Genomic DNA, 19,273 nt, shown 5'->3' with positions numbered 1-19,273 from the left:
AATTTTTTTATGTTATATTTCTTCTTCATGATAACAAATAATATATATCTAAAAACGCCTTCTTTTTGAATTCCTATTGTGGCCCCTCAGCCAAAAGCTTGCCCAGGCCAGGTATAAAAAGATCATATGGTGTGACGAGTTTCGACTTACACATTTTTGCACAAATGGTAGGGCAAAAAATTGACGTGAGCCTCATGAAGCCATAGATCCAGACTGTCTCGCGTCCACCACTCAAGCGGCTGAATGTAGTGTCATGGTTTGTTCTGTTGGTATGACTGGGTCCATTCATAAAAGGTTTTGTTTTCCAAATATTTCTGTCCTTTCTTACCAAATTTACCCTGCAATACTTCATTCTTACCCGGATGGCCACGGATTCTTTCAAGACGACAACGCCCAACTATCACCATGCAAAAATTGTATATGATTGGTTCGAGGAACATTACAAACATCTTCCTTGGCCACCTAATTCTCCAGATTAAATTCTATTGAGAATGTTTGTGTTATTTTTGTAAGAGCAGTTCGACTTTGCAGTTCAATTTACCACAACGCCGCGGTTGCCAAAATCGTGATGAAAGAATGGTGAAATCTGGAGACAGGCTCCAGATTTTACTATTTTTCCTTTCACTATTCGTCTCTGCATAGATCCGACTAGATGTTGAATCAATGCAGGGACATATACGTGCTGTAATACTGAGTAAAAGTTTTTAATATTTCGCCAATGAGTCTATTTGCATTATTGTGATTTTAAAAAAATTACATATTTCTCCAGTAAGTCTATTTGAAACGAGCAAACGACATTCAATCATAAAACAGCCTAATTATCAAGACTGTTTCAATTATTAGAAAATTTCACAATAACTACAGGATAAAACTATATTCAAGTTCCAGCAGTAACTATAGTCCCAATTGAATGGTGTACCATCTCAGAGAGCTCAAATGAATAAATACCATGTGACACGGCATGTGTGTCACAAGGTCTTTCGTACGAATAAGCCTGAGACACTACTTCATGTCTCATGGCGGTTAACGTCTTAAAGGCCTCTTCAGTTAGGTTGATAAATAGCCAATCTCAGGCAGAGGGAGAGAATAAGCTTTTCTGGTGAGGTGTTCCAGATTTTTCAGCCAAGCCATAGGAACTGGACCACTATGAGATCTGTTGCATTATGATCGGAGCAGTTGATGCCACGAAATTCCCAAGGACGACAACAGAAACAACAACCTCGGTTATTATCAAAGTTTCTTGCTTAAAACTAGACACTGTTATTCTCTAATTGTTACTGGCTGTTTTATAAGAAACCAGCTTATCCGGAAAACAATTTTATAAGCGTAGAATGCATGCGATGTTTATCGGAAAGTGTGTGGGTTTTCTCAGAAAATTAGAAAATATCCTCCAACTTAATACAATCCAAAGAAGTTTTCTTGCTGTTTCATTTAAGAAACCTCCGCGTCCAAATGATAAAAGAGAATGCTAATTAAGTCATTTGCAGCACACAAAACCAAACGGCGAGTGACACAGCAATGTGCCTTAAACAGACATCAGTACGGAAGATTTAAGGCCTTGAGGAGAACATTTTCCCACCAGACAGGCAGGCTGCTGTAGAATTTATGGCAAGCGTAATTATCGTTTGAGTAACCCAGGTAGAATGTCACTTTATTAATCTACTCATTATTTATCAAAGAGCGCCGGTGGATCATTAATTAGCGACTTTGTCACCTCAAGTAACCGTGATGAATAAAGAAAGCCATTTGGTGCTTGTGGATTAGTTCTAGGACTCTTTGCTCCAAGATTGTCCAGCAACTAACAATCTGCAGTCTAGTTGCAGATGTTAGTTGTTCGTCTGGTTGTGGAGGAGGTCTTCTAAGTAGAGTTTTAACTCTTATTTGTTTAATTGGGTCTTCCATCTCATTTATCGTCTGAAACCTTTTTTCCTCTTCTGTTTTGTTATCAATCTGTTCTTTATTTTCTTTCTCTTTACCCTCTATTTTCAACTAGGTTCCTCCCTTTTTTGGCCCTTTTCATACTAAGGAGGCCTAGATAACATGTATCTATGTCTTCATTATTTATCTCATCATTGTTATTGGGAGTCCTTTCCCTTAATACTTTTACTTCAGAGTCTCGGATAATCTCGTGTTTAAGTAGTGATTTGGTATTTTTGGATTTTATCGTCCAGATTTTGTTCTTTTCCAGTCATTTTATCCATTTCATATTGTCCCTTATGTTGAGGGGAGTAATTTAATGTTCTTATTTTCAGTCTATGCCTATTATAACTCAAGAATCGTGATTTCCCAGTTTTGGCGGGAAAACCGCTAAGAATAAAGAAAACTATCTCAAATTCTAATGATAGATTAAAACTACTGTTAGAATCAAGTTCCCCATCCAAAATAAGTTTAGTGTAAGTGGTTTTAATTCAATATACTCAAAATCTCTTGAGTTTTTGAGGTGCAAGAAATCCAATGGCTGTAACAATTCCGCTGCACAAAACACACTCAAAGACAACCAACAAAACTCTTACCTGGATTAAATTACTTATCTCCATCAGCAATTGCACTCAGAACTAAAAAAATCTATTGTGAAATTCTAGTAGCAATACAAATCCAGCAAAATTGTCGGGCCTGTCTGCCGTTTACATCAAGTGGAGCTTCGTGCTGATGCATCTGTTCACATAAGCAACCACAGCGCCACCCCCATTACATGGTAGTATAGTGTATAGTATGTTCGTGTCTAACGGCACCAGGGGTTTCTCCCATCTCCGCGTTGCTTTCATTGTGGGTGTAACAGTTCACTGTAAAGGCCAGAGATTTAAAAGTGTATGGATATTGTATGAGTGTAGTATTGTGTATTGTTGTTCTTCTGGCCATTTAGCTGCTAGACCCCTGCTGGGGCCCAATGTTGTCCACACTATGCCTCGTGCAGGCAGACCAGGTATACTAGTATTGAAATATTTACTCTGGCAGGTCCTGCCACCTAATTTCCTGAGATTTCAGTGGCTAGGACCTAAAAAAAAAATATATATATATATATATATATAATAAAATATTCGCTCAGTGGGAGTTAAGAAAATTGAGTAGAAGGGCTAAATGAGTTTAGTGTGAACGCAATTAAATTTAGTCATTATTAAATTTTAAGTTATGTGGGGTATACACTTGCGTATTAGGTAGAGTGGGGGGAGACAGAAGGCTGGGGGGAAAAGACAGAAATATGGGGACAATAGAGAAGGCAACCCCAGATAATCAGTGGGGCAGGCCCATGCCCCACCAGGCTAAGAGAGGAGTGGCAAGGAGGTGAGGGGACGGAAAATACCGTCCCCTCCCCCTGCCGGGGGAGAGAGGAAAAGATAGGACCATGCAAGGGAGCATGGTTTGAGAGCCGAGATGGCCAGCAGCAAGCTGCAGTTGGTCTTTAGTGGTATTGGTGTTCCCATTTGGGATATCACTCATGGGAGCAGGTCCCATCCAGTTTAGTCAAGTCAGTTCTTGTCCTTTATTAAGTAGGTTAAGTTGTTATTCCTGGTTGTCATGTATAGGGTTCAGTTGTGCTCCACTGCAGCGAGCACTCATCTTCTTGCGAAGAGCTCTTGGGCATAGCAGGAGAAAGCCAGGTACTCTTGTTTTGTATCCAGTATGTTGTGCTCCCATCCTCTAGAACAATATAGGATCTTTGTTATTAGAATGTTGTGGAGGTCGTCATAAAGCTGGCAATCATACATTAGATGTTGCCAGCTCTCCAGACCGCCACAAACACAGGTAGGGTCCTCTTCAATTCCCAAAAGGAAAAGTTTGGCATTGATGGTGCATTGTCCGGTGAGAAGGTATGCCGCATGGAGTCCAGTTGAGAACCATGTTGGGAACTTAGGATAGACCCTGCCGACATCAGGTATAAACTTTCTGGTTATCTCCCCTATATGGGAGTTTGTCCATCTCTCTTGCCACACCTGTAGCAGGTGAGCGTAGAGCCTCTTCTTTTCGGCGGTGCGGTTATTTGCTGGGTCAGTTGTATGTCTGAGACAAGTCCTTGAGGTGCCCTTTGCCAGGTGGTAAAGTAATCCTTGGCCCACAATCTCCAGGTCAAGGGGGAGTACTCCGGTCAGGACCTGTAAACTGTGGATGCTCACCATGCTGCAGGCACGAGAAGTAAATAGTAGAATTGATCTTTGGGTTGAGTCGATGATATGTCGGTTGACTGCAGTAGTAGCCTTGTGATGCCATACACCAGAGGCATATGTGACGATAGGTATAAATATGGCTTTGTAGAAGATATGTAGCATACGCTGGCCAAGGCCCCAGTCCCTTCGAGCGACCCTAGCAACGAGGGCAGCATATTTCCTAATCTTGGTTTGGATGTTTTGTAGGTGGTCTTTGAAGGATAGGTTGTGGTCTAGGATGACACCTAAATACTTGAGTTGTTTGGAGAATTTTATTGTCGTCTGGTTTATCTCAATTTGAGGAGGCTGTCATAGGTCCAAGTTCCCTTTCAGCAAGGCTGAGTTGGTTTTTTCCGGTGATATTCTCAGGTGATTCTGTTTTGCCCAGTTCTGTCCTTGAGTTCGACGAGACGGAGAGAATGAGGTCATCGGCAAATGCTTGAGCATCCACTTCTCCAAGATGAGGAAGCTGTCCAAGACAACATTCCATAGGAATGGTCTCAGGACCGAACCCTGCGGGCAGCCCCGGTGGATACTTCTACAGAGGGTCTGATAGGGCGCATTCACTACTATGAATCTGTTGGATAGGTAGTTCTGTAAGGTCTGATAGGGGTTGCTGGGAAGATTTGCCGCTCTAAGTCTGGCCAGGACGCTCGGCCACCAAAGTGTGTCGAACGCCCCAGCGAAGTCCACAGAAATCACAAAGAAGTATTTTATGTTGCGGTTCTCCACTTTCCCCAGGAGGTGCTGGTGGGCATCTATGGCAGAATGATCCTGTCGAAAGCTGAACTGGTTGGGTGTTGTTAGTCCTGCAGTATTGTAGTGATGTTGGAGACGAGCATGTAATAGGCACTCGAAGAGCTTGCTGACCATGGAGAGCAAGGTTATAGAGGCCTGTAAGAGTCTGGGAGGATAGGCGACTTGGAAGGATTTTTTAGGATAAGTTTGACATTGGCAACCTTCCAAGATGTTGGAAAGGCTCCTGCCTGGAGGCATTTGTTGTAAAGATTTAGCATCAGGTCAGGGGCATGTTCCACTGTTTTTTTTTTAACAATTTCTGGTTCTAGCAGGTCTGGCCCTGGGCATATATTTCCTCTGATAGTTGATGCTGCTAACTTCTCCCTGGTGAAAGGCATTTCCATTGCTTGGTAATTGTAGGTTGCATTATCTTGGCACATTTTCTTCTGATCGTCAGTCTGCAGTTCAGCCGGTGGTTGAAAGACCACGTCCAGAATATCGTTTATGGTGCTTTCCAAGTTTGTAGTCATGGCACCTTGTGGAGTTCTGGTAGTAGCGACAACCTCCCCCCGAGGGAGCTTGTTTGTGGTGATCTTGTAGACCACCCCCCCCCCAGGGACTGTTATTGCCAGTAGTTGTAACCAATCGCTGCCAAGTCTCCTGTTTGCAGTGACGTATCTGCACGGTGTAGGCATTTCTCACTTCTCTGTACTGCTGCCATAAGGCCTCCACGTCTGCAGCTGGCCAAGATCTTCTGGCCCTTTCTTTCTAAGGTGCTGCAGGTCCCAGTTCCACCATGGCACTGCACCCGGGGAAACACCAGGGGCTGGGTGTTTCCCAGGTATTGCAGCTTCATGGGCCTGAGTGATGAAGGTTGTTGTCTTTCGCTGAAGGAGTTCTGGGTTCCTAGTGGTCTGGAATTCGGCATTATTTTCCTGTAAGGCAACTGAGATTTCAGTCTGGAAGGTGTCCCAATTTGCTTCCTGAATAGCGTACCGTGCTGTATTCATCTTGGTACTGGGTTCCTGGTTAGTGAGCAGGTAACCTGGAAGGTTATGGCACGGTGGTCAGAGGTGGTCCAGGCATCTTGGACCGACCATCCAGTAATATTGCTGGCTATGTTTCTGGAGGCCATGGTGACATCTATAGTTGACTCCAACAACGTATTGCAGAAGGTCGGCAGGTTGTGTGGGAGGCTTAATACCGTTACTGGTGCATTTGCCAGGAACTCCTCTAATTTTTGACCGTTCCTTGTGCCTGGTCGATCAGGTGTGTGACTGTGCCACACAGAGAATCTGCAGTTGCCGTCTGCGCCAATGATTATTCTTGAGTTTGTTGATTACCGAAGGTAATTTATGGCGAAGGTGATGTCCTCGCCTGGGCGGTAGTACAGGGCCACAACGTAAAGGGCTCCCATGGTGGTAACAATGTGGGCACATGCGGCCCAATTACATGGTAGTAGTGGGATGTAATGCAAAAGCGCCACCCATACTGCCATCTATATCATAGTTATTTCCTATTAACTTTATTCTTTGTTTGTAGTTTGGCACTGCTTTGTGGGTACTTTCTTCTGCTACATGTTATTTTCTCACTCCATGATGACCGCTACCAAGCAAATCCATTACATTGGCATTTTGATTATTTGTCACTTGGGTCAATGCACTGATCCATGACCATTATAGGTCTTGTGGCCTTCTGAAGAGATGGGGCCCAATAGTCAGTCAGTCTTGATTTATTTTTCCTTCACATTATGGTAAAGTTGTTGTGGTAGGTTTTTAGTTCTGTACACAGTGATATTTCCCATAATTCAGCCTTGCATGCCATCAATGGGATACTGCTAAATTTGTTTTAATTGACTATAAATTCTAAATTAATTCAAAAACATTCTTTTCCAACCTTTTATTCTTGATTTATTTCTCCCAACCCAGTTTTTTGTTACTACAGTTTATTGTTTTCCTTTCTATTTGCTTCTTACTTGGCTTAGCCACACTGCATACTTTTTCAAATTCAATAAGGTGTTTTACAAGCAGAATGCAGATTGTAAATGTACTGCAGCTACCAATTTTTGCCTTACTACATTTTTCATATTATTTTTCTTACTTTATTCTTGTATGCTTTTCTTTAACGCATATTAATTTAAACTTAATTTCAACTATATACATGTATATACACATTTCCCCCCCATCTATATTTATACAAACTTTCAGTACTTACAGAAATCTGCTCCATATTTCAGTCCAGATCTAACAACCCAACCCTTACTGCGGAAATGATGATAAACAGTATACATCACTGGGAAACTAATGCCTGCAGACTCACAAAACTTATTCCATATTTCTTCTATTGTCAACATCTATGATTGAAAACAGAATTTTAATTACCTATATCTGAAAATCCAATATTTACTAGAAAAATAAGCTATATTAATAATAATATAGTTAATATTAATTAGAGAATTGTATAAAATGTGTGTTATTGTTATGCAATGTAATCACTACCCTTTTATCAGGGCATGATACTTAATGTAACATGAGCAAGTGCATGCAGTGCTAATAGAGTTGAATTTTTAAATTCTTATAGTATGATAGTTTGAGTGATATTTCATATATATATTTTTTTTCTAGTCAACATGATTATAACTAGTGTAAAAAATTATCATATTTGTAATGACAGTAGTACTCTAAAACTTGAGAACTCCACCAAAGTTTTAGTTAGCTTATAAAGAAAAACAATTTCCAGATAGCATCTTGCTCTGGTGACAGCAAGCAGGGAATTCAAGACTAACACCAAAATGGACAGAACAATCCAAGTCTAATGACATAGTTCTGATGACCTCTCTGTCTCAACAATTTCTTTGTCCATTATTCCTTCTTAAGTTATTGCAATATCCAGTTCACCTTAGCGAAAGAGCCTGACAAATCAATAGATCCTAAATGTGCTCAACAAAGGAAAAGCCAGTGATTGCAATCATATACAGGAAGATTACTCTACTTCACCACGAACCACCCCAGAAGTAGGGAAGCAGGAATGATAACTGTTCTTATTTTAAGGCTCCTCACATATTCATCCCACACCTGGGTGAAACAAAATAAACACTATTCCAAATAGATATCAAACCACACTGTAGTTGATACTATGTGGAAAACAACACTAAATTACAAAATCAAAGACACAAGGGGGAGAAATATTCCTTCCCAAAACATATAATCCTTCCTACCACCCAGATTTTGGGAAGTCTGTCAAAAGAACTGGCAAAGGTTAACAACAATAATCAAAGGATGGACCCAAACTAAAGAGTGTCCATGGTTAATTTGCACACAGTGACACTCTCTCTCTCTCTCTCTCTCTCTCTCTCTCTCTCTCTCTCTCTCTCTCTCTCTCTCTCTCTCTCTCTCTCGTGGAAACAGGAACTGTATACAAACTCACCGACAGGAACACATAAATTTGTATATCAAACAAATGTATAGAAAAGTGATGATAAATGCACATATGACACTAACAAGGCAACATTAGAACCAGTGATGCTGCATATCATGTGGGAATTGAGAACCACACCTTTAGTTATAAAGTGTAACAAGTAAGTATAGACTTGTTAGTTTAACTTCGGTTCTGGGGAAAATAATGGAGTCACCGGTTAAAGCATTGCAGGATCAGATAAACAAGATCACAGTAATAGTTCAGACACAGCATGGGTTTGATAAGGGGAGGTCTTGTATGACCAGTCTGATTAGATACTATGATGTGGTCACAAGGGAACTGGATTCAAAAAATAATTATCACATCATATACTTGGATTTCAGGAAAGCTTTTGATACTGTTGCACGTGGAAGACTGCTGTACAAATTGGAGTGGAATGCCATTAAGGGCAAGTTGCTACAATGGATAAAAGGATGGTTGAGTGGGAGACAACAGAGTGGTAATAAATGGACACTGCTCTTCATGAACTAATGTTATTTAGAGGAGTCCCCAGATTTCGGCGCTGGGCCGATTGTTATTTTGTGTATTTATCAAAGATATTGATGAAGGTATATAGGGCTTAATGTCCAAGTTTCCAGATGATACAAAGGTCGACAGGGGTATTAATGACAGTAAAGACAGTATGCTACTGCAACAGGATCTAGAAAAGTTAGGCAGATGGGCTGAGAAGTGGCAACTAAAGTTTTACAAATGCAAAGTATTGCATATGAGTAGCAGTAACCCAAGAGAAATGTACCAACTGTGTGGTACTACACTCAGGGAAATGGAGAATGAAAAAGACATGGGGGGGCAACTGTGCAGTCAGATATGAAGTTGTCTGAGATGTGTAGATGGGATGCCACAGCAAGTCATGCAGTCTTGTCAATGATATATAGGAATTTTGCTAGCAGAGACAAGGAGCTGATTATCCCCTTGTACATAACATTAACAGTAACAGATCTGCATATTTAATTAACAAGTACAGGTCATTGTTGAAAAAAAGTCACGACTTAGGGTTGATTTTGAAAGTGTTTGCAATTCTGTCCGGACATGATAGGAGGGAGTATATGATGATGCCTTATCAATCAATTTGGCCATGGAGAGATTGAGCAAGGCTCATGAGGTAGAATTTTTTTTCAGCATGGTCGGTGCTTGTTAACAGGATAGACTGCTTCTGCAGGGATGGGGTACACATAAATACAAAGGATGCAAGAATATTTGCTGATGCTATCGAGACAGTGTTAGGTAGGTGAGAAAACTGCTAGCTTGGGGGAATACACTGACTAAAAGATTAACAGTGGCAGCAGGCAAAGGTGAAAGTGATTCTTGCACAGCTGCTATTAGAATAAACAGTACCCTGGAAAGCATGGTGCTGGGGATTTCGGAGACTGCTGGTAGTCATTGTAGAACAAGTAAATACATGGGCTGTGTTAGGGTAGCTTAATAAGGCTGCTGTAGCCTAGTGGTCAGGCGCGCGGGTGCATAAGTACACGTGCCTTGAGTGACAGGGGTTCAAGCCCGTGACTGCTGAATATGGTGCTGTGTCTTGTATTCTGTCTTATCTTGTGAACTCCTCTGACCGTTTGGTCGTCAAGGAGTACAAACAGATAATTTATTTTTTTTAAAAATAGGAACAGGTGCATGTATACTTCATGTACACCAAGGCTAGAAGCATAATTAATAAATTTGATGAGTTTGAAGTGCTGGTCAAGACATCAAAATTGGATATTGTTGAAATATCAGAAACGTGGTGTCACACAAACATAAGCAGTGCAGAATTGGAATTTGGGGAGTACAATGTGTACAGAAAGGATAGACAGGACAGAAAAAGTGGGAGTGGTTATGCTGTTAGTTAAGAAACACAAAATCTAAGGAAGTGCATCCAATTGATATTGGTGGACAATGCAACGTTGAGTCAGTGTGGTATGACATAAGCACTGGAAAAGGGAAAATGAGAGGAGCTGTGTATGTTATAGGCCTAATGAATCTGATGACTACAATGAGCAATAGTGCAGAGAAATAGAGTGGGCAGTAAATCAGAATGTCTTACAATGGGGGAATTTAACTTTCCATATACAGGTGACCCCCGCTTAACGCTGATAATTCGTTCCAGAAAAACAGAGCGCTAAGTGAATCCGCACTAAGCAAGCTCAGCATTCCCGTAAAGTAACATGTGTATTTGTAAGTTGCGGTCGGTGCCATAGGATATTTCCTAATAAATAATAAACGGTAGTGAAAAGATGCACAAATGTCGGTCAAAATATTTAATATTCAATATTTGTACATATAAAATATTCTGCATTACATACGTATATAATTATGTGGCAACTACTTACATATCAAAATTAAATTTAAAATTCCAATTAAAATTATGAATTTAATTGATCTAAATTGATTTTAATTGATTTAATTTAATTGATGAATTTAATCATGAAAAATGTGGAGATTTTGGGTTGAACTTTGGCCCTCTTCTAAATAAACTAAAAGGTGTATTAATTTTAAATCCCCCGCAGCGTTACCACCCAACAATAAAGTCACCCAATCCTTCACCGCTTTGAAACCTGGCATGTTTTTTTTCTTCTTTCAATATGAAACTTCTTTTAGGCTTTCGTTTCCACAAAAGTCCTGCTTCATCTATGTTATAAACTTGTTGAGAAGTATAACACACAAGACAGCCTCCATAGCCGAGTGGTCAGGAGCGGGAATGCAGTAGCACACGCTCCTTGAGTAGACCGGGGTTCAAGCCCCTGACTGCTGAATACGGTCGATCTGCCAACCCGCACTGGACCAGCATGGCAGATTATGGTCCATTTCCCTCAGCATTAATTGTTGAGGAGGCTTCCATCCTGCAGTGGGTTGATAATGGCTGCACTTTACCTTTTTTACCCCTCTTCAATAATTTTAACAAGTTCTTTTTTGAAAGTTTTGCTCCTTGATCTGTATTTGCGGCTTCTCCCTAGATTTTAAATCTATTCAACCAGCTCTTACCAGTTTTAAATGGTTCCACATTTTTTTTTTTTAGGTGAGTTTTCTTCAGATCATCATACTGGCTAATCTCTCTCTCTCTCTCTTTCATAACATTTAACTTAACTGAATTCTGCATTGGATATTAACTTCAATAAAATTAGTCTTTCCATTTCAATCCTAATAGCGGGCCTAGCCCTAGTTGCTTGCAGTGGAACAGCTGTCTTTCCTGCTGCTAAAATTAATTCTTCATTTTTTTTTTATATTTGTTCTTACAGTTAAACTTGCAAGTCCTAAATTATGGCACACATCCCCTTGTCGTTGATGGGAATCGATTCGCTTCAAAACGTCTAATTTAATTTTCAAATTCAGTCTTTTTCTTACATTTATAGTCTTCGTACTGCGCCAGATGTTGCTTTTTCATTCTTATCAGCCATTATTAACTCTTCGAAAATGTAACTGCGTTGGTTGCATTAATTACGATACAATGTTCAAGTAAACTGCCGGTTTCGCACGTCTAATACGGTACTGAGTGATGACTAGACTACGGATAAATGCATATAACGCAAATATTACAAGCAATATACTTGATCATTTTTTTAAAATGTTCATCTCGGAACTACATAACAAGTGACTGTACTGCAATTAAATTAGCTTGCGAGAAAATTTCACTGAGCGTGGGAAGATTTCTCAAGTCGGCACTGGAAACGTTTTAATGCTGTTTTGCTATTCATTTTCAAGCTATCGACTCCATCAAATGAAACGATTTCGTTAAATATGCCAAAAATGCAATCTGTAAAAGAGCGTTATAGTGATCTGTGACAGCGTTATAGTCAGATACGGGTTATAATATAAGAACAGCATTATAGCGAATCAGCGTAAAGCAAAACGCGTTATAACGGGGGCATGCTGTATTGACTGGAACTTGTGGATTGGTCATCCACACACTAGCAAGACTTTTGTGGAGTTATTGGATGACTTTTCTACAACATGTTCAAGAGGCAACCAGGGAGAGCAATACCCTTGATCTGATTATCGGCAGTGATCATTCGTGCATTAAGAATTTGTAGATAAAGGAACCATTGGTTGACAGTGATCATTGTGTACTGATGTGGGATTTACTTAAAAATGTAACTACCATTAAGGGTAAAAGGAAGGGCTTTTGATTTCATAAAGGTGGCTACAGTGGTCTCAGACAGTTTTTAAATTCTATACAGTGGGATAAACTGATGATGTTACCAATGGGGATTTCTAAATGGGAAGTTTTCAGGGACTTGATCTTGGAGGTTACGGCTTTTCATACCAACTAAGAAATACTGTTCAAGGTTTAGACCTAAATGGATGTCAGATGAATTAATGAGACTCTTGGCAGAGAAGAAAAATGCATGGAATGCATATAAATTATCAGGTGAAACAGAAGCCTATGGAGATATAAGCTAGTCTGTAATCAAGTCAAAAAGGAGGTTAGGCAGGCGAAGGCAGATTACGAGAAATCTTTGGCAAAGGATGAAAAGAATCCTTTACTTATGTAAACTCTAGAAGGAATGGAATGAATCAGATTGGTCCACTTAACATTGATGGTTTGACTATGGATGATCATGTTCTCATGATAGCTGATAAACAATGAGTATTTTGCATCTATATTTCACACATGAGGAGTGATTCAAGGAGGGGAATGCCAGAAGTTCAGACTCTAACAGGGAGCTAAGTTATTTTGTAATAAATGAGAGCAAAGTAGAGGAGAAATTGTTTAAGTTAAACATAAGGAAGGCACCTGGGGTAGATTGGATCTATCCAATTATATTAAAGGAGGCACCAAAGGAAGTTAGCCATAATTATGAGAGTTTCTTTGGACTCAAGGGACGTCCCCATGGGCTGGAGGTGTGCAAATATATCCCCAATTCAAAAAGGGGAGTTGAAAAAGGTGACACAAGTAATTATAAATGTGTTAGTTTAACTTGTGTTCTGGGAAAAATAATGGAGTCACTAATTAAGACAGCATGGGTTTGTTAAAGAGATGTCTTGTTTAACCAATTTGATTCGATACTATGATGTGATCACAAAGGAACTGGATGCAAAAAATAATTTTGATATCATATACTTTGAGTTCAGGAAAGCTTTTGATACTGTTGCACATGGAAGACTGCTGTGCAAATTGGAGCAATATGGCATTAAGGGCAAGTTGCTACAATGGATAAAGAGATAGTTGAGTGGGAGACGACAAAGAATGGTAATCAATGGACACTGCTCTTTGTGGACTAATGTTAATAGTGGAGTTCCCCAGAGTTCGGTGATGGCCCCCCATTGTTGTTTTGTGTATTCATTAATGATATTGATGAAGGTATATCAGGCTTAATGTCCAAGTTTGCAGACGATACAAAGGTTTGCAGGGTTCTTATCGCAGTTAAGACAGTATGCTACTGCAACTGGACCTAGATAAGTTGGGCAAATGGGCTAAGAAGTGGTAACTGAAGTTTAACATTGACAAATGTAAAGTACTGCATATGGGTAGCAGTAACCAAAGAGAAACATAGCAATTGTGCAGTACTACACTCAGCAAAGTGGAGAGTGAAAAAGTCCTGAGGGTAATTGTGCAGTGAGATATGAAATTCACTGAGTAGTGCAGATGGGCTGCCAGAGCAGGTCATGGAGTCTTGTCAATGATATATAGGAATATTGCTAGCAGGAACAAGGAGGTGATTATCTCGTTGTACAAGGCAATGGTCAGGCCACACCTTGAAATACTATGTACAGGTCTGGAGGCCTCATTTTAGGAAGGATGTAGAGTTGCTAGAATGAATACAAAGAGGGGTAACAAGATTAGTGAGGGGAACAAAGGGATTCTCTTCCCAAAATAGGCTTAAGTTCCACAAATTGCAGCACTTGGAGATTAGGCACATCCGAGGTGATCTGACTGAGGTGTATAAGGCCTTGAATGGGCTGAGCAAGCTCAATGCTGATGGGATTCTTCCTCTTGCTCAGATTAAGAACCTGAGGGGGCATAGATTTATACTGAGGAAAGACAGTTGTAGAATAGATATGTGGAAATTTGCCTTGAGGCCTCATTTTAGGAAGGATGTAGAATTGCTAGAAGGAGTACAAAGAAGGGCAACAAGATTGGTGAGAGGAACAGAGGGGTGTTCTTACCAAGAAAGGCTTAAGTTCAGCAAGTTGCAGTATCTGGAGACTAAGCACCTGTGAGGTGATCTGATTGAGGTGTATAAGGCCTTGAACGGTTTGAGCAGGCTCAATGCTGGTGGGATTCTTCTGATTACTCAGATTTCAAACCTGAGGGGCATAGATTCAAATTGAGGAAAGACAGTTGCAGAATAGATGTATAGTAGTTTGCCTTTAGCCAGCGGGTAGTTGACTGCTGGAACAGACGTATGTCATTACGGAAGTTGATAGCTCAAATAAATTTAAGGATGAACTAGACAACATTTGGAGTGACCAGATGGGTGAAATGGGAAGGTTTTTTTTTTTTTTTTTGGATAATGCTGTATAAGCTTGCTTCTTGTATCATATATATATCAACTAACGCTAAGTCCACCAATGCAGAAAAAGAAAAACAAACAGAAAAGAAAACAGCAGAACATTTTTAGAACTATTCATTTTACAGGAACACTTCTAATTTAAACAGAAATGATGAAACAACTTCCCCATCCAAAGGTTGTCCTAAACAATAACATTCAGCTTCCCTTGCGTCAACACCACAGAGACACACTGGTCATCAAGCAGTAGCATTCAAACCATAACAGAAGATATCAGCCACTCCAGCCAGATAAGCCAGCCACAGTCAATACACTGAGGCATGGGCAACAAAGTAAAAGAAATGCATAAAAAATAAAAAAAGGGGACAATGTCAAACTACATTAAAAGGACATAGCCCTTCTGGGCTACATCCTTCTTCTGAGCATAATAGTATTAATAGAGACATCTTCTGAGCATAAAAGTATTAATAGAGACAGGGGAATCCATATTCAACCATAATTCTTGAAGTTATTTAAGGATGTACAGTGACAAGTTAAGTCTTACTGTTGATCAAGGAGGCAGTTGCCTCTGAAAGCTACGGTTGTTTTTATCACTTTTAATTCTGTACAGGTAGTCCTCGTTTTGCACTGGTCCGATTTGCGCCAATTTGCAATAGTGCCGATCACTAACCAGAACACCATATTTTTTTTATTATTATTTTGGAATTTTTTTTATAAATTGAAAGTTTCAAATAGTCCGACAATTTATCAGCATCATACTGTGCACTGTTCACGTGATTTAGGACAATCTGAGCCAATCAGCAATTAGCGCATTTGTATCAGAGACGAGAAAGATTCCCGCCCTCAAAGTAACCAGTCGTGGATGCGGATAGTAAAGGTGCATATGGTGAAGCATTTAGTTGGTTGTTGTTTACGCTATTTACACATGTTGGAAATTTATTACACTAACATTTTTTTATTAATTGTGCTATTAATAAATTAAATAATAACAATAGTGATAGCCGTGTGCAGTTTTTTCCAATCGTGTTATAAAGTTTTTAATTTAATAGAATAAAGACACGCCATGTCTGGTAAAAGTAGTTAATTGAATCCTAGTGCAATATTCGGAGGATAGAATCTGATGAAAGCCACCCTAATGTGTGTAGGGCTAAGAATATGCCTCCATCGACTATTACTACAACTATGAAGAATGCTAATAAAATAAAACAATCGATGCAAAGAGGTAGGTAAAATTTTTGGTGCCCGGAACCTAACCCTGTGATTTCCGATTGACTCCATTATATTAAAGGGTTTCATTTGTGCCGAATCCATGTGTGCTTATCTCCCCAGGAACCTAACCCCGGTGCAAATCGAGGGCTACCTGTATAGTGTAATTTCTATGTTTTGATTTTTATCTATTATTTTATCACTTTCATTGTACAAACAGTGTTTTTTATTTTTACAAAATTTGATCTGGTTTTATATTATTATTTTAATAAAGTTTCAGTTATACGGTTGGTGTGTTGCATTACAGTTATGAGTCAGAACTTTTCCCAACCCCAAAGGTCTATTTGAAGAACTGAACATGGATAACCAGGCTAAGTAAGTAGGGACTCATAATAGCTATGGCAGGGGGGAACCCTGGCATCGTCTGGGTTACCAGGAATACCAAAAAAAAAAAAAAAAAAAAGTGTTTTTTGTTAAAAAGGGGTGTGGGGGAGACAGTGAAAGTGTGAAGTATAGTAGAAGGCAAAGGTGGTGGATGATAGGAAGACTTCCACCAGGAATTAGAAGAATAGGGAACAGAAGGGGTACCCTGTGGAAGGTGCCCATCCTCCACAGAGGAAGACCGATAAGGTCAATATAAAGTGTTTGTAATGGTAGGCTCCTCTAGGTGAAATGTTTAGGTAAGGAGAGAGAGAGAGAGAGAGAGAGAGAGAGAGAGAGAGAGAGAGGAGAGAGAGAGAGAGAGAGAGAGAGAGAGACTAATAGAGTGGGGTAAAAATCATAGAGATAGAGACAGGGCCCTAGTTTATTGAGCAATTAACCCCAACACTGGCTGCCCCCAGTGTCAATATCCCATACCATGCTGCCAAGGAGTCAGCATGGTGTCAGGAAGTATGGTCTCAATCAGGGGCGGCTGAGGATGTAGGCCCCATCAGGAGCACCACCCACCAGCTGTAAGTCACATTTGGTAGGAGACTATCCACAACAGAGGTGAAAAGCTTGTGGAATTTGCAGAATCTCGAGGAATGTCAGCAACGAACACTTTTTTTCAAGAAAAGGGAGAACAGAAAGTGGACATGGAAGAGCCCAAATGGATTAACAACTAATGAAATCTACTTCATCCTCACTAAGAGAAGATATATTGTGAATGATGTTACCGTCCTGAACAAGGTAAATGTTAGAAGTGATCACAGAATGGTTAAGATGCACACTTGATATAGATGTAAGAAAAGAAAGGAAAAAAGTGGCGGAAAAAACGGCTGATGATGATATCCACAACAACACAAAACACATATAGCTTTCTTGCTTACAAATATAAAAACTTTTTTTATATATAACTAGCCACAGTTTAGTCATACTAACAAATATAATACCTAACACGTAGCCACAACAAGTAATTACACATCACAATTTTTCTTTTTCTTTCATGTATATTCAAGGGTGCACAGTCAAGAACAATAAAAAAGGATTTACTCAAGTATTCACTCGCTCACTAAATCTTGCACAAAAACACTCATCACAGCACCCTGAATACAGACAGCACACATATTTTGCAATTTTTTTTTCACTTCTACACATTCAGGACAGGTAAACAGTCATGAGTACATTCACACATGGTGGGGACATGAACGTTTGCACACAGACTCATCATATGCAGGCATATAAACAATCATACCAGCTATAATGAAAGAGGCCTACGTGCTCTGGATTCATACTACGAAAATTTTTATTTTTATTTCTCAGAAGCAGTAATTCTGTCCATAGACAAATGCTGGCCCCGTCACCACCATACGTCACAGCCACAAACATCAACCTCAAACAATTAGCCAACGCACCTCACACACCATCCTGGCAGTGCACATCTCTATTCCAACTGCCACTCAAAGTATTTTTCTATCTGAAGAAGGCTGTCTATTCAGCCGAAAGCTAATTAATTGTAATTTTAGTTTAGTTTGCTCTGAGAAATAAAAATAAAAATTTTCGTAGTAATCATACCAGCATTCATCCACCACACGAACAGGACCAGCACTTGTAAATAATACATCACTGGCACTCACAGGATGAGTAATAACCTGACATGCTTGACAGTGGCTTTCATTCTACAAAATCATGTATGTTCACATCCATCCTTACTCTAGTCATTCATGCATGCACAGAGTTAACCATCCACCCACCAACAACTTAGCTTTCATACAAAATCAATCATCAATCACACACCTTCACTCTCATTTATAAGCAGATATTCACATACTTTCAATAAACATTCAATCCAAAATCATACTCATATTTATACTCAAACTCATGCTCCATCTCATATTCACACTTGCTGGTATGTGTGAAACCACCCAAGCTAGCATGACATCCTGTCACACACATTCTTAAATAATCCAAGCACACAATAATTCAGTTCATATACTAGTTACACTTTCATTTTGCATATCACCAGGTCCAAAACATAATTAAACACTAGCAACAACCAGTACACATACACTTACTGATATATACATGAGCAGAGTTATCATTTACAATCTTCCATTCATATACACACTCTCACACTTCCAGAGTCCTTTAATTCCTGGCTGGTGGTAACATCCTAACCTCCTAGCTTGCACATTTATAATTTTGTGTTCTATACCTTTCAATTTGCACTCTTGTGCAGTCCCTGGTCACATCAGGTTTGGGTTACTTCTCTATGGTGATTTAGTTTGTTTGCATATCCATTTTTATAGGTAACTTTACAGGGAACGTCAAGTTTTGCTGTATCCTTCATCTAGTGGCAGCCAGTAGGAGAAAAGACTGCTAGCATTTTCATTTTAGTATGCCTACAAGATTGAATTAAGGTCCTCATATTTAATCTTCTTATATTAAATACTCTCAGGGCATAGATAGTCTTCCAGTGCTTTGTAATAGGTTTCCTCAGTAATTTTTTTTATTTATTTGGTTTTTTTTTTTAGGAGCATTAGCAACTAAGGCCATATTGCTCCGGTGCGGTGGTCATTCCCTGACCTTTCCGCATGTTCCGTATTTGGTGGTGACGGGCTCGAACCCCGGTCTAATCAAGAAGCGTGTGCTACGCACTGCTGCTCCTTCCCACCTGGCTACGGAGGCGCTCCTCAGTAATGAATAATGTTCATATGCTCTTGGGAGAGATCCAATTTTAGTGATTAGGGTACTTCTTTGAGTGTCATATTGTGGGCAGTTATATAACATGTGAGTCCAGTCCTCATTGGCACACGAATAAAAGTAATGTAAAGTCTAAGGATAAACCACAGTGGA

At 39.7% G+C, this 19,273-nt stretch overlaps 1 protein-coding gene across 5 annotated transcripts in view; it reads right to left on the bottom strand.

Annotated features, from left to right (window-relative positions):
- Positions 1-19,273, bottom strand: part of Tsen2 (tRNA splicing endonuclease subunit 2) — a 245,765-nt gene that overhangs the window by 152,351 nt on the left and 74,141 nt on the right. For all 5 annotated transcript variants that reach the window (XM_090376069.1, XM_090376068.1, XM_090376071.1 and 2 more), the window contains one exon: positions 7,095-7,233. In XM_090376069.1, the coding sequence (XP_090232195.1) occupies positions 7,095-7,233 (139 nt within the window). The remainder of the gene's footprint in view (positions 1-7,094; positions 7,234-19,273) is intronic.

This window comes from Mastigoproctus giganteus, chromosome 6 (assembly GCF_048544385.1).
Source record: "Mastigoproctus giganteus isolate SK-2022 chromosome 6, ASM4854438v1, whole genome shotgun sequence".
Classification (NCBI taxonomy): Eukaryota; Metazoa; Arthropoda; class Arachnida; order Uropygi; family Thelyphonidae; genus Mastigoproctus; species Mastigoproctus giganteus.
This window is presented reverse-complemented; position numbering and strand designations above follow the sequence as displayed.